The sequence below is a fragment of the Pteropus alecto genome, unplaced genomic scaffold, assembly GCF_000325575.1.
Source record: "Pteropus alecto unplaced genomic scaffold, ASM32557v1 scaffold8, whole genome shotgun sequence".
Lineage (NCBI taxonomy): Eukaryota > Metazoa > Chordata > Mammalia > Chiroptera > Pteropodidae > Pteropus > Pteropus alecto.
This window is the reverse complement of record NW_006494609.1, coordinates 23851641-23873172: the sequence shown is the minus strand read 5'-3', so window position 1 is coordinate 23873172 and position 21532 is coordinate 23851641. Positions and strand designations below refer to the sequence as shown.

General features: G+C 47.1%; 1 protein-coding gene across 1 annotated transcript in view; it reads left to right on the top strand.

Annotated features, from left to right (window-relative positions):
- PPP1R13B (protein phosphatase 1 regulatory subunit 13B) overlaps positions 1 to 21532 on the top strand; it is a 46693-nt gene that overhangs the window by 3285 nt on the left and 21876 nt on the right. Inside the window, exons 2-3 of the mRNA XM_025042024.1 lie at positions 3705 to 3824; positions 8520 to 8596. Of these exons, the coding sequence (XP_024897792.1) occupies positions 3705 to 3824; positions 8520 to 8596 (197 nt within the window). The remainder of the gene's footprint in view (positions 1 to 3704; positions 3825 to 8519; positions 8597 to 21532) is intronic.

Sequence of the window (21532 nt, the reverse complement as noted above, 5' to 3'; positions counted from 1 at the left end):
TAGGTACTCACACATTAGTGATTCACACACCATGTCAGCTTGATTCTACATGGCATTCTCAGCACCTGCTGGCCCCACAGGGGAGTCAGCGCACTTTGTTCACATATTCTCTCCCTCAAAAGTTCATTTCTTCACCTCGCCAGTGTTCCCTTGGCCAGGGCCAGGATTTGCTCTGGGCCCTGGCTGAGTGCTAAAGGGGAGCTTGGAAGAAGGCCATAGGAGTGGAGTTTAGGGAAGGCTTCCTGGGAGAGTCAGGTCTAAGAGGAGTTTGCCAGGTGACAGTGCCCTTATTTTCCCTCCTTCTACCTCTCTTGCTCTTCCCTATGCTTTTACACCCTCTACTCTTACCTGTCATGGATGTTTCCCAGCTTCAGCCTCAAGGGATAGAGCTGGGAGGGCCCTTGGAGATCTAGTCTGATAACTACTCATCTGACAGATGGGGTTAGGGAGGTCCCAAGAGGGACTGATTGATTTGTAGATGTTGACCCATCCTTGCATCCCTGGAATAAATCCCACTTGATCATGGTATATGATCCTTTTAATGTATTGTTGAATTTGGTTTGCTCGTATTTGGTGAGGATTTTTGCGTTTCTGTTCATTGAGGACATTGGCCTTGTCTCCAAGCCCATCTGAAATCATAACCTGTGTATTGACTTTGTCAGGAATGAGGACCATCACCTCGGAGCACAGGGAGTCACAGCATATTATGTTTGCCTTGGCTTTTATACGTGCTGTTCTCATCATCTAGAACAGTTCCTAGCACCCACACCACTTTGCTTGGCTAACTTCTGTCCATTCTTAGCCACTCATCCCTTCCTTGAATCTCAGAAGCTGTTAAGTGTCCCTCCTCTATGCTCCAGTACTGTCATAGTATTTACCAAAACACGAGCATTCATAGTTCTTTCGTTGTACTGAAATTCCTGAAGGTAGGAACTTGTCTCTTCATTATCATATCCCCAGTGCCCAGCCCAGTGCTCATAACAGGCCCTTAATAAACACTTAAATCATTGAGTAAAATAGAGCAGCAAAGCTGGATTTTGAAGCGATATATCCTAGTGGATGAGATTCTAGTGGATGAGAAAGGCTATAACAGCCTTTCTCAATCTTTTTACCCTAGAGGAACTCTTAAAATAATTTTCAGGCTTCAGAGAACCCCACCATAGAAATGATTGCCTCTGTAACTCATGGCGTATTTGTGTGATCTGTGTGTCATGAGCATAATCCAGTGGGATTATTGGTGCTTTCGAGGAAAGAACATTTCCCCATGGACCTGTGTAGTAGTTTGCCAGGGCTGCCACAGCACAGCGCCACAGACCAGGCGGTTAAACCACGGAAACTTATTTGCTCACAGTTCCGGAGGCCGGAGGTCTGAGACCGAGGCGTCAGTGGGCTTGCTTTCTCCTGAGGCCTCTCTCCTTGGCTCACAGACGGTTGCCTTCTCCCGTTTCTCATGTGGCCATCCCTGCGTGTGTCGGTGCCCTGATCTCTTCCTCTTATAAAGACACCAGTCATATTAGGGCCCACCCCGATGGCCTCATTTTAACTTATTACCTCTTTAAAGATCCTGTCTCCAAATAAGGTCACATTCTGAGGTCCTGGACGTTAGGACTTCAACTTTGTGAGCCGATGGAGGGAACTCAGCTCGGGCCATGATGCTCTGTTCATTTGGCTGGTTTATTCCGCTGCTCTTTGTGGTTTCTTCCCCACACAGGGTGTCAGCTCGAATGCAAGTCGGCAGTGTATGTAGATCCTTCCGTTTTTCTTTTGTGGTAGGTCCTCCTTGATTTTCTTTTTGCCTTACTCAAGATTGACTAAAACTGTTATCCTAGATTTCACTTAAATAAGATGCTGATGAGGTATTTATTACATGAGATGTATAGGGTAGTTTTGTTAAAACAGAAATGATGTTTTAATTAACCTTTCTTATTTAAAAGAAGATAGCGAAGTTTAGCTTGCTTTTCTTGAAATTAATCTTCTCTTTAAAATTTTTAATTTGTAAAAGGACATAATAAATTTCTGTTAAATAAGTGGCTTAAGACAAAATTGGAGTTAATTTTTATAGTTACACCCAGACTTGGCACATTTAAGTAAAGGTCGTGAATTCATTTTAATTTAAAAAATGTAAACATGAAATTTTATTGATAATGTTGGTTAGTAAAGTGACCAAAATTAAAACTACTAACACCACAAGCCAAAGCAGTAGTAATAAAAATAAGGCCTGAGACACAATTTTATGCAAAACTGAGGCATATAATTAGGCTTAAATCTAGACCTCATGGTTCTAAAATTAGAATACACATTTTTAAAAATCTCCTATAGGCCTACATACATAATAGGTGTTACTTTCAAAACTAAAGTAATGGGATGATACTGACTTCGTTAATGTTCAGTGTTTTATTACGGTAACAGTTCAAGTTGAACGCTAGCTAGGCACACGCAGATTTCATTTTCAGCTGAGAGGTGGCCGTTTCCGTTGCTGCCCTCGTGTTTGCTGGGGAGGGTGAGGTTCACCTCTGCGTGTCGGGAGGCGGGGGGCAGCCGCACGCTGCGTGGCGCGGTTCTGGGAATGGCGGGATTCTCTCTTTTACAGAAACCTAGCACTTCTCAGGGGTACGTCCAGTCACACGTTGGATGTGTGATCCAATTGCAGCCCGCAGAGTTTTCTCTTGTCTCAAAGTCACGTTCTCGGACTGAGCAGAAGGGCGCTCACCCAGCCACACGCTTGTGTCGGAAGGAGGAAAAGTGCCCTGCGGCCGTTGTGCCCCGGCAGGCCCTGTGTGGCCTCGGCCCCGGCCCCTCCCTCACTCCCCAGCACAGGCGGCGCCGGGAGTGTACGGGACAGGACTGCCTTTCTTTTCCTTTTCCTTTTTTTGCCTTTAAATTGAGATGGAATTCACAGGACATAAAAATCACTATTTTAAAGTGTACAATTCAAAAAAAAAAACCAAATAAAAAAAATAAAGCGTACAATTCAGTGGTTTTTCAGGACATTCACCAAGCTCTGTACCTCCCATTCCTTCCTCCCCCGGCCTCTGGCGACCACTGTGTTACTTCCTGGCTCTGTGCGTTTGACGGGCTCGGTACTCACAGAAATGGGGTCGTGCACTATGTGACCTCTGTTGTCCGGCTTCCTTCACTGAGAATAATGTTTTCTAGGTTCATCCGCATTGTTGTCTATATCAGCACTTCATTCTTTTTTTTTTCTTTGGCTGAGCGATATCTCTGTTTTCAGCTACATTCATCGGTTGATGGACATTTGGCTTTTTCCACTTTTTGGCTACTGTAAATAAATAATGCTGCTATGAACAGTGATGTACAAGTGTTTTGGGGGTTCCCTGAACTGCCAGGAAGTACGCTGTCCACATCTAATTACCACGTGTAGCATTTTGATGAATAACAAGGTTCCACAATTTGTTGAAATATTTCTGTGAAGAGCGGGAGGCACACTGCTTCATAAAATGTTTAAAGGGATTTTTTTCGATGTTACCTATTTAATGTTGCAGAATTGCTTTTATGTTTACTTCTCATGTTTATTACCTAAAGCATTTCCCAATACTGCTTTTGTTTCATTAAGGTTAAAATTTAAGACTTGTAATATTCTTAAATTCTCATATGTCTGTATACGTTTATTTAAATTTATTTTTACTTTTGCGTTTGGTAGGAATTATTTTGTTTGTTTCTGAGGTAAATGTGTTTTTTCCTAGAGCGCCCCATCCCCTTCGATCATATGATGTATGAACATCTTCAGAAGTGGGGGCCACGGAGGGAGGAAGTGAAATTTTTCCTTCGCCACGAGGACTCCCCAGCTGAGAGCAGTGAGCAAGGTAGATAAGTGCTCCCCCGTTCGTTAATTTTTGCCCTAAAAGTTAATTTAAAAAAAAATAGGAATAAATATTAAAATAAATGAACTCGTGCTATTTTTTCCCTCCCAGGCGGTGAGGGGACTAACTGGTGTCACAGGTTCCCGTGACCTCTGTCATGCAGTTCACGACGACTTTGCGCTTCTCAGGCCCCCGGCCCCTTGCTTCCTTCTCAGGCTCCAGAGTTAGTCCCACAGTGCACTCAGACATGGGAGGGGGGCCAGCCGTTTGAGGAACTGCGTTTGATAAATGTCAGATGGCTCACATCTAGATTTTAAGAATAAATAAAACGGTGAAAGGATTAGAAAAATTCTGGGAAATGTTTTGGGGATTTTTAAAAATTTTTATGATGAACAAGACCTTTCTAAGTGTAACACTAAACTGTAAAAGAAGAGACAAAGTGAGTTGTTAAAAAAGCGCGTGGCAGTAGCCACTCCAAGCAAAGTCAAAAGACGTCGTGAACTTGGAAACAGCATTTACAGCTCATATGGCAACGGGCTAATTTCTTTTACACATAAAGAGTTCCTTAAAATCAATAAGCAAAAAAAAAAGGTAAAAAAAAACTATTGAAATATACAAATATGCAGTTATAGAACAGGAAAATCCATGGCCCAGAATTTATGAGAAGATGCTCAGCCTTCCTCCTGCTAAAGATGCAGAGACAACACCGAGGTGTGCGGTTCCGTCCGTCGCGCTGGCAGGGATTGGAACGTTTCATGACACAGCGCTGGCAAGGAAGTCGAGCAGCAGGCACGTGTCCACCTTGCCCTGGGAGTGTCAGCTGGCAGTTTTTGTAGGAGGCAGTTTGGTAATATCTGTTGTGCTTTCAAAAGCATAAAACCTTTCACCCATGAGTCTCACTTTCGAGGCCTTGTTGTCGAGCGGCGCCTGCACACATACAGAATGACACGGCACAGTGTTACTAGTGCAGCACTGCTGGTAGGGAGGACTCCTAGGCGCCTGCTGGGGCAGCGGGCTGACGAAAGCCTGGCGCATCCAAACAGTGGCCTGATCTGCGCCGTGAACAGCCACAAAGCTCTGCCCTGGCCTGCGCCATCTCCCACACGTGACGTGTGTAAGCACCGTGCAAAACAGTGTGCACACGTGCTACCCTCCGTGTGACGCAGACAGCAGAATAACTGTGTCCATGTTGACATGTGCATATGTGAAAGGTCTTTGGAAGGATAAGAAACCGGTGACCTTGCTGGCCTGAGGGAAGGCCGCGGGCCGGGGCAGGAGGGAAATTCATTCATCTATATCTGTTGGTTCCTTTCGCATTTTGAACTGTGGGCATATACTGCCTCTTTCTGAATTAAAGAAAAAAAGGGAATCTTTTTACTGAAAGCGTATATACTGTACAGTTAAGATGCTTAATTCGCTGTTTAACAGTGATTGTGGATTATTTCTGGTATTTAAAAAAGTAAACAATGAAAGGATATTCTGTAAAAAGATTTCTTTATTGCAGATGATCCCCCTTTGTTTGTATTCTGTGTTAAAGGACATTTTGCCCCTAGGATGAGTTACTGTCTCCTTTAAAATCGTCTTTCGTAGCTGTGAATACTGTCACAGCGCCGTGCTTTCCAGTGCCCCATGACTTCTGGGTTCATCCCACTGGCCGTCGTCACCTGGAGGCAGGAGAGCCAGGTTCCGGTCCGGCCCATCGTCCACTGTTGCACCTTAGACGAGGGCCCTGCCTCTGCCTCTGCACAAACCCCGCTGCGGAGGCCGTGACCGGCTGACGGCCACGTGCTCTCCTAGCACTAAGGACTGTGCCAGCTTCTGCCCGAGCTCTCGGGCATGCGCGCCCGCCCTGACCCAGCTGTGCTGTCACCGATGTGTGTTACAGGACCCTCGGTGTCCTGGGCTGGTGAGGTGGGGGCCTTATTTGATTCTCACTTTACGAAGTCTATCAGTATCAGGGATATGTAGCTGCCCGGGGTCATGAGGCAGGTGACAGCGCTGGCCTTCTGGTTGGCTTCCGTGGTTGCACCGTGGTGCTGCCCAGTCAGGTCGTGTCCATGCAGCTGTATGTGAGATGTGGGGGGCAGGCGGGTGTCGGCCTGGGCGGCAGTGAGGACACGGGCCTCCGCGCCGAGCAGTCAGCAGAGGCGTCTGGGGTGATGGGCTTGAGTGGGCCTCGAGGAATGAGTTTAGCTTTGGGGGGACAGCAGAACTCCGCCGTGCCAGGCAGGGGCCGGGCCGCGGGAGCCCCGAGGGGGCGTGTGCCGAGGGGCAGGCTGCCTTCTCCCCTGGCTGGAGCACAGGCTGGCAGGACTGGAAGAGCCAGGTTCACCTTTCAGAACATTCACGAAGTCCCCACGTCTGATGGCATTTGTGACAGGACCAGACTCATCGCTCCAACCTCGTCGTCCCTTCTTTCTCTCTCGTAGCGCACGCTTCGTGCACACTCGGGCTCTCTCCCGCCCTACCCCGGGATTCCAGCGCCCGCCCTCCGTAGTGCTGACCTCGGCCCTTCCCTCTGCCTGCGCCTGCGCCCGTCCTGTCTCTCCAAGCTCAGGAGGAGGTGGCGGCTGGAACAGCCCGCCTGGGCGCTCTGTTCCGTTTTGCGTTTGGTCCCTGAATTTCTCCAGCTTATACTCTAAGCAGCCAGAATTGAGGATCCAGGACTCGTGCTTCCTCCCGCTTCCCACGGAGCCGAGGGCCAGGCAGTGGTCAGTGATGGATATTATTTAAAAGGGGATACATTCGAGTGTAAGCGAAAGACATCCGTCACTAAGGCGTGGGCGTTCTCTGTTTGGAAGCTAGAGGAGAGCACGGAGCAGAGGTCGCCAGCCTTTGTGGCACCGGGCACTGGTGCTCCTCTGAGATCTGATGCCTGATGGTCCGAGGCGGAGCTGAGGCGGCGATGCCCGCGCTGCGGAGTGGCCGCAGTAAAGACGAAGCTGCACTCGCCCGCCGCTCACCTCGGGCTGTGCGGCCCGGTTCCTAACGGGACACAGACTGGTACTGGTCCGGGCCTAGGGGTCGGGGACCTCTGGCATAGAAGACATTTAGTTCAGCCACCTTTTACCCTTGGGGTAAAACTTAGCGTGTAAAGAAACTCAGGCCAGCGGCATGCAGAGCAGACGAGAGGCCAGAGCCGGTGTGCTGGGGCGTGGGGTCGAGGCCGCCCGAGTTCCTGGGGTCGGCCCAGCCCTACTGCTTGCTTTGTGTGGACTTGGGGCAAGCGGCCTCTGTTCCTCATCTGCAGGGTGCGTGGGGGTGACAGGTGTGCGGCCGATGTGCCCGGGGGGCTGGGCGCACAGTGGGTGCTCGCTCCGTGTCAGCTCTTTACGTCTTCCGACGCAGGAACGCAAGGTCGTCAACTTCTGCTTTGCCATCCAAGATTGAGTGGCACTTGCTATAACGTTAATGTCGCGTGTTTTACAGTATTCTCATTTCTCGATAGCTTGTTGTTTGGGAGAGGCAGCAATTACAGAATATTCAATTAACCTGAATACCTTATTCATTAAAAATACTAATAACTAAGAATTTAATTTACCGTATAAACTGATAGTTGCCGTAGTCTAGAGTGTGTGTGCGTGTGATTTCTGCTAATGGAAAACTACTCTAGATTTTATGAAATGACTGTTCGGTTGGATGCCATGTCACCCACATTCATTTAGCCTCCCTTTTCATTATCATCCCCAAGAACCCTTTTTACGGACATTCTGTTCTTACTTGCCCCCTGTCTTCCCCATCAGATATAGTGTATATCTGTTTATGTACTATATTACTATATATCTTCGCTTTATACATAAAAAAAGATTTTTTTTTATCCTCCGAGAACCAATCTTTGCCCCTTTGGGGGCGATGTCACTCTCTTGGAGAATGCATGGTTTAAGATGAAGCCGTACTTCCGTAATATAATTTTTCTTCACATTTTTTAAAGTGATAGGAAATAAATAGAAAAAAAATGTTTTCCTGTCTTTTTTAAACATTAGGTTCATGACCCATCGAAGTCCTGTATGTTAGGTGATGAAGCAGCCCCTCCAGGGTGTAAAAACTCTCAAAACCGTCGCGGGTGCAGCTGGAGAGGCCGGCGAGCGGAGGCGGCGCGGGCGTCGGCTCTCCCAGACTTGCGTCTGCGACTTCAGGCGCTCCCGAAATTCTGCGTCACACTTCGTTTTGTTTCAAAAACGTGACAGAATATAGTTTTTCTAGTTTAAATTTAGTCCCTTTTAAAAAAATGTTTTAAGTTTTACAGAACAAAGGAGACTTTATAAGACCGCCCGATTGAGAAGGTTCCGTCAGTTTTCACACTACTAGTAAAGATCAGTTTTGTGCATCCGTTTTTTTCATAATGGATATTAGGTGTTATTTTAGTCTCTCCTAAAATATAAAAGCCTTTTAAAATTTTTAATAAAAATTCGATGTGGTAAAATACACAAAGTAAAATTTACCATCTTGACCATTTTAAAGTGTTGGAAACCTTTTGATATGTCAGTTTCAAAATTCTGAGACAGAATGTTAGAAGAAAAATTTCATTTAAACGACTTTATGTATACGAATTTAAAGCATTTTTTCAGTTGTACGTAGTCTTGAGTTGTTCTGCCTGGTATTTAATACTTGTGTTCAATAAATATTTGAATAAGTGAGGAAACGGAAGGATATTTTCTAGTATGTCTCTTCATAAATTTGGTCCTCTCGTTGCTTTAGGTGGCCGTCAGACCCAAGAGCAAAGAACTCAGAGAAATGTAATAAATGCACCTGGAGAAAAACGTACTGAAAATGGGGTAAGCAACAGTCAATTCTATTGAATTTTTAAAGTTGCTTTTTACAAGTACTAATGAGTTTGGGTTATAATTTTTAAAGAATTATTTTTAGGGTATGAAGTTACAAAGAGGCAGCTACCGAGTAGTCTTAGCGAGGCACACACTGGCCCGCGCACTGCGCCGTCGTGCGGAGCAGCGCCCTCCCAGCCCTGTGCACGTCGCTGCCCACGACCCGTCCCGGAGCAGCAGCCACGCATCTCTGTGCATGTGGCTCTTGACTTTTCTGTCAGGTTTTGAAAGACAGAATGGCTGATGGGCTGCCTCCAAGAGAGGTGGCTTCCTCCGTCATACGGTGTGGCGTCGGAGAACAGGGCTCACTTGAGAGGTGAAGAAGTGTCTGTCTCTAGGCGGAGGGGCTCTTTTGAAGAAATGTTGGTGTGTATTAAAAGAATGAGCAGGGAGGGAAATATCCACCTTGATCTTTCCTGGAAATTTTAGTAATAACTTTTCCAAATAATTAAGACTAGAGAATTAGTTCATTTTTCTGGCTCTGCCACTAACTGGGTACATAATCTTGGGCAAGCGACCTCCTCGTACAGTGCTGGGAAGAGCAGACGCTGGTACAGAACACAGGTCTGGAGCGTGGGGTCCGTGTTCACGCACTGGCTTCAGAACTTTTTAACTAGCTACATTTGAGCCAGTCACTTGGCCTCTCTGCTCCCCAGCTCGCTATTCTCGGCTTGCTATTTTAGCTTTCTCTTGGCTGGTGTCATGGCTTTAGATGGCATACTTAAGTCTCACTTTCTTTATACCTCAACTCCGAATCCTATCTCTGGACCTCCGTCCCTGTAAGGCGCGGGTCCTGGCCCCGACCCCTGCCTCCGTCTCCCCTTCCCACCCACCTTCCAGCTCTTTTAGCTGTACTTCTGTGTTGTCGAGGTTGATAATATGTGTGTACTGTTATCTAACTATAATGAAACCTTTACATTTTGTCTATAGGTTGGTTATAAAATTGAAAAACATTTAACAGTGTTTATTGGTTTAGATTTTGCAGATATTATGCACTGCAGAGCCAAGGTAGTATACTAGAGAATATTTTCTTCTCTTTGGTTCCAACGTCCTAATGCTTGTGCCACTTGGGAGAACTGTTGCTAATGTCAAGATTATGGCTTCTCCTTTACCCTCAAATTTCTAAAGATCGTTCCTCAAATTCTCTTCTCCTGCCACCTGCCATACTCGTCTCTACAAATCTAGAGCCTCTGTGGGGTTCTGCCAGGTGCATCTGCTTCAAAAGTCTTGAGATAAAAAGGCCCAGACCCTGTTGCTAGAACTTTTGATTCAGTACGTCTGGGCCGGGATCCGGAAAACCCCCAAATGACTCTTTGGCCCCACCAAGCTGGGGAACCTCCAGGCCGCATGCACACACTGTCACAAGCTTTCGGAACTTAACTTGTCCAACAGGACTCGGAAGCGCCTTTTGAATTCTGAGATTTCCCATGACCTGAACTTCAAGGAAGGTGAAATAAATGCACCGAGTGGGCTTTCTGGTGAGGTGGGGTGCGCGTGTCCATGATAAGGGAAAGGGACTCGGCAGGAAGGGGTTCCAGCGGTGTGATAAAGTGAGTTTTGATGTTTGGGTATGATGGGCCTGTAATCTTCTCTGATGAAATTTCTCTCGTTAACATGAAAATAATGTTAACGTTTCAAGATCAACAAAACTGAAACCTGAAACTAAAATTAAAAGTGTTTTCGTAGCCTTTTTGTGAGCCTGTAATTAGAGGGAGGTGGAGAGCCAGTCTAGAGGTACAACTGCGCTGGAAGCGTTACATCAAAGCTGTGACTGTTTTATGGCGTACACGCCTGCCCTTTGAGCCTAATGATACATTACCTTTGTAAAGCCCTTTATTGTCTATAGAGCACTTTTTTGTGCACTTTTAAAGTTAATAAGGTGTTAAAAACAGTTCTCCAAAAATGTTTTTATGTACACCCTGGCTATGGAACGACGGCACCAAACTTCGTAGCGTGGGGGGCGACAGCAGCCAGGGCGGGATGAGCAGCAGCGGGGTGTGGGCCGGGAGAGGACAGCGTGCGAGCGGGTGTGCGTCCTGCCAGTTGACAGCCGCTGAGGCCAGGGGCTGGGGAAGCTCTGCTCTCCGAAAATCACAGGGCAGCACGTCACTCGTCCAAGGAATAAAGGTTCAGATGCACCGGCAGAACTTTTGGTTCAGTGTGACAGGGGTGGGCCTGGAAAGCTCCCCATGTGTGACCCTGCTTCCCTGCCAGGTTCGGGAGCCCCCCGGCTGCGTGCGCACACTGTCAGAAGCATTCGGGACTTACCTGTCCAGCAGGATTTTGACGATCTGGCTTGACTTTATGCTGTAAAGGCAAATTGACTTATTCTCATTGCATATGCCTGTGTCGATCCCCAAGACCTCCCCCGGCATCGCTCATTTGCTAGGCAGACTTACAAGACTCAGGATCTGGTCCTCACGGCTGTGACTCACGACGGTGAGTTTACAGAGCAAGATCAGCAAAGGGAAAAGGCACCTGGGGTGAAGCCTGGAGGAAGTGGGGCACAGGCTTCCACGCGTCCTCTTCCAGTGGAGTCACACAGGACACACTTAATTCCTCCAGCAAGAAACTGTGACAGCCCATGGGAAACGTCTGCCGGGGAGGCTCACTGGAGGCCCAGCGCCTGGGGCTTTGCTGGGACTGCTCGTGCAGGCAGCCTCTCTCCGGCGAGAGCCAAAGGTCCAGACCCCCGGAAGGCAGGCAGGCGTTCGACGCAAAGCAGGCTGTTCGCACACACAGTCTAGGTCACTCCTGTTAGCTCTGGGAATGGCGGGAGCCCGCCCCTCATCCAGGCTCCCAGGAGGCTCCCGGGGCCAGCCGAGCAGGCAGGCCCCTCTGAGGACTGCGGCCTCCGGCCTGCCAGGTGAGCTCTCTTCTGTGCCACACCGTGTGGTTACGTGTCTTGGAAGCACTTTTTCCTGTTTTCTCAGACAATCAGACCAAAATCTGAGGCAGTTTCTGTACATCCGGTAAGTTGCCAAGTTCGATTGATCCTGCCCCCTGCGTTTTTTTTGAGCGTTGTAGTTTTGGCTCTTACATTAGGTCTGTGATCCATTTTGAGTTAATTTTGGGGTACAGTGCGAAGTAGGGTTCAAATTCATTCTTTTGGGTGTAAATGTCCAGTATTTCACTGAACACCGTTCAGTGAAAAGGCTGTTCTTTCCCCCATCGAATTGTCTTGGCACCTTCGTCCGAACACTTGACCAAATGTGAGCGTTGTTTCTGGAAGCAAGGGGACTGGTCACTCGGTCCCCTTGTTTTCCATCTGGTACCCAAGACTCAACTGTGCCTATCATCTCCCAGGCCAGATAACAGTGCAGTTGTCTGTAGCAGGGGTCCCCAACCTTTGTGGCACTGGGGACCGGTGCTCCTACAAGAATCTGATGCCTGATGGCCTGAGGTGGCGCTGAGGCGGTGATGCCGGCCCTGGGGAGTGGCTGCGAATACAGATGGAGCTTCGCTCGCCTGCTACTCACCTCCTGCTGTGCGGCCTGGTTCCGAACAGGCCACCGACCGGTGCTGGTCTGCGGCCTGGGGCTTGGGAACCCCTGGCATAGAGAATGGACCTCAGACCTCCGCTGGGATTGGGGAGAGGCCGTCGCCGGCAGCAGAGAACCTGAGAAGAGGTCTCAGGGTTTCTCTGCTGCGTTAACGTCTTCCCTCCGTCCGCCCATTTTAGGCGCTCTGCCTTTCCTTTCCATTTCCTGAGTTAGTGGTGGCATCGGTCCCCAACCTTTGGCGGATTCTTCCGCCCATTTTAGGCGCTCTGCCTTTCCTTTCCATGTCCTGAGTTGGTGGTGGTGGCATCGGTCCCCAACCTTTGGAGGATTCCGTGATATAACTGGGTCGTGTATCCAGTTTTACTATTTCTAGCTTAACGTTTGTCTCATCTACTAGGTCGGTTATTTCTTATTCTCTTTCCAGCTTCCAAACATTTTTATTATCTCTACTCCTGTTAGTCCTGTTTTGTGGTTTTATATTATTTGATGTTGAAAATTCCTTTACTGTCATGTAATCCTCCATTTTGAGCAGAACTAGATGTAGATTTCTTTTACTTTCTCCTGTTCGGAATCGTTGAATTTACTGATTCTGAGGATTGGCATCTGTCAACAGTAATGGAAACTTCTCTATCATTTCTGCAGGCATTCTTCCTCATTCTTTTTATTATCTTTTTTTGGAACTCTGATGAAACATGTTCTTTCATTTTATTTTTCTTGTCTCTTAATTTCTTTTTCATGTTTTTACTTTCTTTGTCTCTTCGTACTGTTTTGGATAATTTCTTAAGATATATCTTTCAGTTAATGAATTGTATCTTCAGCTGTGTTTATTTGGCTGTGCAGTACATATAATGTACTTTAAATAGTATTTATTAAAAAAAGGTAAGGCAATCTGGGAGAAAATACTTGCAGATCCTATACCCGATAAAGGATTTATATCCTGAATATATAAAGAACTCTCAAAACTGAATAATGAGAAAATAACCCAATTTTAAGAGAAACAGGTAAAAGATCCTAATAAATGCTTCACCAAAGAGAATGTATGAATGTTAGATACACACATGGAAAGATGTTCAACATTAGTCATTAGGAAAATACAAATTAAAACCACAGCGAGGTACCACCGTTACCTATTAGAATGTCTAAAATTAAAAAGACCGATCACAACAAGTATTGGTGAGAATGCGAGAGCCTGGAACTCTCGTACACTGCTGTCGGAACATAAAATGGTATGATCTGGAAAACAGCTTGGCAGTTTCTTTAACACTTGAACATAGTGAATCTGTTATACAATCCAGCAATTCTACCAAGTATTTACCTGTGGGAAAGGAAAGCCAATGTCCGTAACGACTTGGACATGAATGTTTAGAGCAGCTTGACTTGTGGGAGCCGGAAATCTAGTGAAACCCTAGTGGCTATTAGCAGGTGAACGGACAGACTGTTCTGTCCAGTCAGAGATGTTACTGAGCAACAAAAAGGAATGAACGAATCGCTGATACGCGCTGCGGCCTGGATGCCTCTCAGGGTCGTCGTGCTGGAAGAGAAGCCAGACGAGAGAACGGACTGTACGATTCCATTTATATGAAATTCTAGAAAACGTACACTAATCTCCAGCAACCACAGGTAGATCGGTGGTTGCCTGGAAACCCGGGAGTTAGGACGGGCGCAAGGAGGGTGTAGGAGGGAGCGATCGCAGGGGAGCACAGGGAGGTGAGGGGACGTGGGTTCGTTCCCTTCCTTGGTTGTGGAGGCTTCGTGGTGTGTGCATCTGTCAGAACATGTCGAATTGTACACTCCACATGTGTGCAGTTTATTATATGTCAGTTAACACCTCGATGAAGCGGTTTATAAACTCATTAAAATTTTCTTTGCTAAACAAAATTAATTTATTTTTAATTCTTTAATGTTACCACATATTTGACCCCTTTTACCCCATCTACCTCTCCCCTCTCACCTCCCCCTACCCTCTTAAAATTATCAGTTCTAGAAATTTTAGTTCTTTTCTGCCTCTTTTTGGTTATTCTGCTCATTTTAAGCTTTACATATTTCTTTAAGCACACTAACCATAGTTATTTTGTATTCTGTAAGTAATCATTTTAATTTCAGTATATGTTGCTTCTGTGCCGTTTAATCGTGGATCCTTGATCATGTTGCTTTGATTTTGGGCAAGAACTACTCGTTTCCTTGGAACTTTCCTGTAAGCGTTTTCGAGGCCTGGTACAGATGGGATTTCCTGAGAGGTTTGTATGTGCTTTCGTCAGTCACTGGGCACGCAGATAGGCTCACTTTACGGCCCGCTTCGTGGGTCGTGAAGCTGGTAGGAGGGCTGTCCAGTGGGCACAGATTCTAGGGGCATCCCCTTCTCGCTCAGACTGGGACAGACTGCCCCTCTCCGCAGGTGTGGGGGTGTTTCTATTCACTCTCACACTCCGGTTATTGCTCGCTGGGGTCCTGGGTGTGTGTGGGCACCTCTGTTGGACTCTCCACCCTGGGCTGGTCCTTGTGTGTCTTAATGCCAGGCTTCGGCAGCTCCAGAGGGCAAGCCTTAGATGGGACAGGCCGTCAGGCCACGGGCCAGCTTGGTATTCCCCCAGTGCCCAGAGCTTTTGCTGTCTCAATTTTTGGCCTCTGTCACTTCCTTACTGTTGCGACAGCTCAGTGATGCTTTTAAAAATTGGTTTTCATGTTTTGTCTTGCCATTTAGATGTCACTGTCAGGAGTGTTGTTCGGTGGGTCTCGTGGGCCCTCCCGTGGGAAACGGCGGTCTGCGTGGCGTGCTGCTTGCGGCTCTCAGGTGGCCTGCGGTGTTTCTTTTATTGTTAGTCGTGTTCTTCGACAGCAGTTTTCTTGCAGATCTTTCTAGCCCTAATCATGTCCAGCCACTTGCCTTCGGTACAAATATGTGTTGAACCGAACCGAGTTCATTTGGGCGAGTTTGAGTCATCAGAGTAATTCTCATTTACAGGGTAAAGCAGCATGAGTGTTGTCGCAGGGGTAGGAGCTGGTGTGCGTTTCGGATGTCTGAGTGCCTTCGTAATCTCTGAGACTCAGGAATCGTTGGAGTATGAAATTGTCCAGCTCCAGAATATGATAGGATGCTGGAGAGACTCGATTTTCCTGACTATTTCACTGTTTTCTGCGATACAGATAAGCCTACGTGTTTATAATGTATCTGGATAATCACTGTCACCTACTTTTTGTTTGCTAAATAGGCAAGTAGAAATACTCTAAACTTGAAAATTTATAACCTTGCAAAAAAAGAGGAAAAAGGAGTGATTTAATATTCTAGAATATTATATGAGCATGAATAGATTTTATCCTAATTATTTTATCAGAGTTCTGTTTTCAGGACGTTGGTCATTTTTGAAATATTACACTTGAAAATCCAGTTATACTTTTAAAAAAACTAGTTATTTTAAATATCTTGTGATTAAATTACAAGATGGGATGCTGGCTATTTGGTCTAATTGTTTTTCATCCTTTTTTTCTGACATGTACTTGAAAAAAACCCACCCGGCAACTACCCCAGGCTTAGACGCTCCCCTCCCTTTATTCTTTTTAAAGCAGTTCCATCCAGTTGGTGTTGATTTGAGACAGACCGAAGTCTTTATAAAAGCAAGGTGTTTGGTGGCGGCTCCTTGAATTCTATCTCAAATTCCACAGAGAAACAAGGGGCGTTTTCGGGGATAGGTGTGTAAACCACAAGGTCGCAGTGTGCCCTGGAAAGTGTAGTGAAAGCAGGAGGTGGGGCTGGGATTGGAGCTCAGGTTCTGGGGGACGTAGTGAGGCGGAGCTCACGGCAGGAAGAGCGCGAAGCTCCGCATGTGGCAGAGTGTCAGGCAGACGTTGGTAGCAGCGAAGCGTAGCGCATGGGGACGGGGGGGGGGGTGGCAGCGCCGAGGCCGGGGGAAAGCTGCAGGCTCGCGGGGCGCACAGCTCCACTGGGCCGCGAGCCTGGACCGAGCCTCGCAGGGTTTCAGGCAGGAGAAAGGGGGGCAGCTGGGCTTTGGGACGATCCCTCCGGGCTAGTGTGTGAGAATCGGGGTCCTAAGGGTGGGGCGAGGCGGGCTGGGGTGACGCTGCGGGACCGGGGGCCTGTGCGAGGCCATCGCGTGCTGTACTTTGCAGTGGAGCCGTGACTCCGCGTTTGAGTCTTAGGCGCACATTGAAGAAAATATTTTTAAAAATGTTCAAGGTTACGGAGGTATGAGCTCAAAAGGCATCCCATTATCTGCACACAAAATTTAAAAGAAATGCCACTCGAGAGGATAGTATAAACGAGATGTTATTATTAGCCAACAGAATGATCTTTCTTTAAAGAAATCTTAGACATTTTATTTTATGAGAATAGTATTACAATCCAAGCAAAGAAATTCCTTGAAAATCGTCTCTCAAGAAAAATGGTCAGATCTGAGGCTTTCGAATTAGTTCATTTTTATTTGCGTATTTGCCTATATGAAATTGTTCCAAGAAAGTCAAAGACAGAGTTAGGCTTTCGGAGACTCCCTCTGGGACAGCCGGAGCAGCGAGGTGCTCCTGGGCCCCGGCCCCCTCCAGGCCACGTCAGCTTCTCGTTATTTCTCAGGATCTTCCAAAAGTAGTTACCTGCAGTTCTCGGGCCTTGGTTTATTTATTTCTTTATTATTATAAGTTACGTTTTTCAAGGGATCAGGGGAGAGAGTGTCCTGTTAGGTTGACCCAGATGAAATTGTTGATGTTCGACCATTTTTTGATCCACGAAACAATTTCCGTGATCCAAACTAATAACACCAATAAGCGGTGTCTGGTGGATGTTTACCCTTTCATATAATCAGTGGCTGTTGTCCAGGATCAGTACTGTGTTCCTGTGCTGTAGCCTGGTAGGAAAAAGCCAGCCAGGCAGTGCCTGCCGTGCCGTGGGAAGCGTCCGGCTTGCTGCTGCCAGGGCACTGGCTTAAGGTCCTGACACTGCCGCCGACCCACCACGTGAGCTGGAGACTGCTCAGCCAGCTGCCCAGAGACTCAGCCTGCCCACTAGTAAGATGAGCTCGTTTTCTCATAAGGTTTTTGTAAGCGTCAACTAAGGTAAATGTAAACTCAGGCACATATGAATATCTGACATACTGTAGCAAACGCTCATGACACGTTGTTGAATCTCTAGAATTCGGAATTCATTAACAAGTACCAAGTTCTCTCCCGTCGCTGGAAGTGATGTCAGATCCTGAGTGTCAGAACAATTGTATGAGAGGCTCTTAAGAGGATCAGGAAAAGCTTCGGGAAGCAGATAGCAGTGCTGCTGGACCTCATAGGGTGGGCGGGGCTTAGAAGGTGGGGGAGGGTGTCATGGACAGAAGGAAGAAAGTGAGCAAAACGTGGACGAGGGGAAGTTTTTTGGAAAGGAGAGGCAGGCACAGATGTGAGAGAACGTGCTGAGCGCCGAGCAGCAGCTTAGAGTGGCGGGGGGGCAAGGTGGGCTCGCGTCAGAGGTGACGGCGTAACGTGGAAGTCGGGGATGAGGGAGGAGCCAGGGTTGGAAGGAAAGGGAGGAGTTTGGTTTCAGACATGCAGAGGTTGAAGTGCCGCAGGCGGGGCATGCAAATAAAAATGTGAACTTGGCCATGGGAATTGGATCCGGAGCTCCTTAGGAGAGAGACCAGGGGTAGCTGGTTAGGCTCACCGATGGGCAAGCTGTGTTCTCCGTAGAAGCTAAGTACAAAAAGAAACGAGTAAGACCAACTGTTGAACTGTGGCACGTCATCTCACTGAAACTGGAAAGCACAAGGAATTCATTTTTTCCTGAATAATATTACAGTAATATTCTTGTCTGTCAATAACCAAAGATGAAGTTATTTGGTTGAGTATTAAAATCAGCATATCAGGATTAGAGCTGACATCTGAAGTGCCCTGTTAGCCCATAGGTGTCTGATTGCTGACAAAATCCACTAGTCTTTTCTATTATCTAATTACCAAGGAATGTATGTTAGGGAAACAATGGCACTTATCGTTACAACCTCTGTTGACAATCTAACTCTCTTAAACAAATGCTTAGAAACATTCACAAACATCCTGTTAGAGTTACAATGTAACTCTCTTAAACATATGCTTAGAAACATTCACAAGCATCCTGTCACTTTCTGGATTGTGACGGTGCTGTACGAAACAGCAACCAGACTCCTGCAAGTAGTAACAGAACGGTCCAAGTACATAGAGCCTTCACGAGATTTCACAGTAAAAGCACGTGGTGGTTTTTAAATATGTCTGCAAATTCCTTAACACGCCTCCCTTCAAAAGGTGGAGCCGGTTCCCCTTCCCTCCCAGACTTACTGTCATGTTCCTAACAGATAGAAGGTGGGGACGTCATGCTGTGTCACTTCTGAGGCTAGGTCACACAAAAGATGGCCTTCCCTGGCTCCCTCTCGGATTGCTTGCTCTGGGGAACCAGCCACCATGCCGGCAGGACACTCAAGCGACAGCTCTGTGAAGAGGCCGTTTGAGGGGGAACTGAAGCCTTCCGCCAGCAGCCAGCACCACCTCAGTAGCCATGTGAGCCCTCTGGGAATCAGATCCCCCGACCCTGTGAAGACCCCAGACGACTGCAGCCCAGGCTGACGTTTGACCCAGCCACAGGAGCCATCTCAAGCTGGAACCGCCTGGCCAGGCTCCTGAATCTTTCGCCCACAGAAACTGGGCCGTGATGGAAGTTCACCGGTTTAAGCCGCCGAGTTTAGGCGTGATTCGTTACTCAGCGACAGGGAACTGATATGCGTACGTGGCCTGTGCAAGAGATAAAAGCGGACTGTTGATTCTCAAATCATTTTCACAAATACAAAATATGTGCGTCGAACAACGAAGACGCGCTTATATAAGTAATGCAAGTACGGCTGGGAGACCACATGTCACGTAACAAAGTTTGCCCCACTTGCCACAGGAGGAAAAGCAGGCTTCTTGGGAAGTGTGGTTGGTGGAGGAGGATGGAGGGAACAGTTTTGGGGATGACTTGGAAATATAAATTCTTCTTTTCGCATTATTCATCAGTTTTTCAGCTTTTAGGGAGTTTGTACTCAAACTGAACGTGAAGTTATAGGCGAGGCACGCTCCTCCAGTATAACAAAAGCTAAGCAAGAGAGCGCTGCCAGACGGGAGGTCGCGCCGGTGCACACTGGGCCGGGCGCTGAGACGCCGCCACGCTCGCCAGGTCCCCGGACTCGTCCGAGCACGGAGTTTGGACCGGAGGTGGCCCATGTCTTGTTCGCTGACAAGGAGCGGTCGGATTGAGTAAATTGGTAACTTCGTTTGCCCAAAACTGTAATGTCAGAATATCACTTGTTATGGTGCATTTATTTAGTGTGTTTTTAGATGAGTCATTATTCAATTAAAAAAAGTACTTGTCAGGAAAATGACATAAGTTTTCAAGATCCTTGATATTGAAGAGTCATTAACTGAACAGGTATCGTGCAAGGTATTGGATCTTTGTTTTCGTAGGTAGAATTGCATTCTTTGCTAGTTCTGGCATGTACTGGAAAAATTCAGTAGATACATATTAGCAGAATGCTTAGTACATGCGATGTGAAACCGAGTCTTACTAATATTTGAAAAGACTAAAAGTCTGCAGACTCATCATTAGCGGCTCAGGATGGGAAAGACGTGTACATTGCATGATTATCTACAGTAGTTTATTTTGAGAAACTTTATCGTATGTTTTTAATAACTGAATCACTGTAACACCAGTTTCAAAATAGATTCAAAACATGACCCGAGGAGACAAAAATATATTAGATTAAAGCCATGTTATCAACTGGCTTGTGATCTAAAGTTTTCAAGCATAATTATCAAGTGAGTTGTTCCTTAATATCTTAGAAAATCTAGTTCTTACAACCTGTTTTGCAAATGTTCTTTATTCTGATAGCTTTATGACTCATGACTCAGACACGTCATTAGTACGAATGAGACATTAACCTAGGAAATTAAGCCCCCTTTTCATATCTACCTTTTGGCAAACCGTGGGCTTAGCTTATTTATTGGAAATCTAATCTTAGTACATTTGGGGTTGATAGCTTAATTGTGAACATTTTTATGCTTTTTCATTACTTATCAAATTACCATTTATATGGAACCCTTTCTTTGCTGAGAGGTTAACATTTTAGTTAAGAAGAGGATAATTAAGATTTAAACATCGACGACCCCGAGTTTGGGCTTGGACGAGGAGGAGCTAGGACTTCCGTGTTGCCGGGGGGTGGGGGTGGGCGGAAAATGACACTTCGCTTTGGCCGCAGTCCTGTCCTCGCACCGCAGGGCCCACCCGCCCACTTCCTGGCGTTGACCGCCAGCCAAGGCAGAGCAGAGCCCGCGTCCGCAGACATCCTGGGACGTGAGTGTTCACCATGCTTTATTCCTCACAGCCGCGAGGTGGGGGCCACCCCAGTGTCCCTCAGCAGAGGAGCGGGAGAGCAGGCGGGGGCTGTGCACACTAGGGAGTGCTGCTCGGCGTGGGACGACGCGGCGACTGTGTAGCGTGGTAACGGGGAGAAGCCAGACACACGCCGTAGGGCCCCAGCACGTGCGTTCAGAGCAAACAGCTAACCGGGCCACCCCGGCACAGCAGCCACCCGTCGTGGGTGGGTGGATGTGGGGAGGCGGAAGGAGGGGAACAGCCCGGGCAGCGCGGGAGGACACCGTCTGGGATGACGGAAGTGTTCTGTGGCTTCACTGGGGCGGTGGCTACGCTGCTTGCGAATGAACCCATTCAGGTGTACCTCTGTGTCAAAACTCATTCAGCCGGAAACTTTGAATGGGCCTGTTTTATCGTCTGTAAATTATGCCTCAGTAAATACAGTTGATCTTGAAAGTAAACGTTGATTTCGCTGTTTCTTAAAGCAGCCTGTTGTCGTTTCATTTTGTTAATTTGCCGCTAATTTGGATGTTTTGGAAGTTTTAAATCTGAAATGAACCAGCATATATGCTTATCAATTTTTTGGAAGTTGCTAATCTTAATTCTAAGACCATAAAAATTAGAAAATCATGTTATATTTTGTTACTGTGAGTGTCGTGAAATAATATTTTTATTTGAATTTCCCTAAGTGCAGGAACAGCGATGTACAGAGGGTTTCCCTTCTCATTTGGGTTCGTTACTTTGGGGTGGGAGGTTTTAAGGGACATCTCTCGATCAGACCCATGGTGTTCACACGGTGGGAGCCGGGCAGCGGAGCTGCGAAACGTCCTGCTTCTCCACGCTTCTCCCACACTTTCTAGGTCGGGTGCCTGGCTGGACAGCGAGTGCGCTTTTGCAAGAGCGCACAGTGCCATTCCATGTCCTCGCTGCTGCGCTGGGAAGTACTGTTTCTGTTCGCAGTGACAGTAAAGAAAAACTGAGCTCGGATTCTGCTCCCCGTAGTTGAATTTGCTGGGTAAC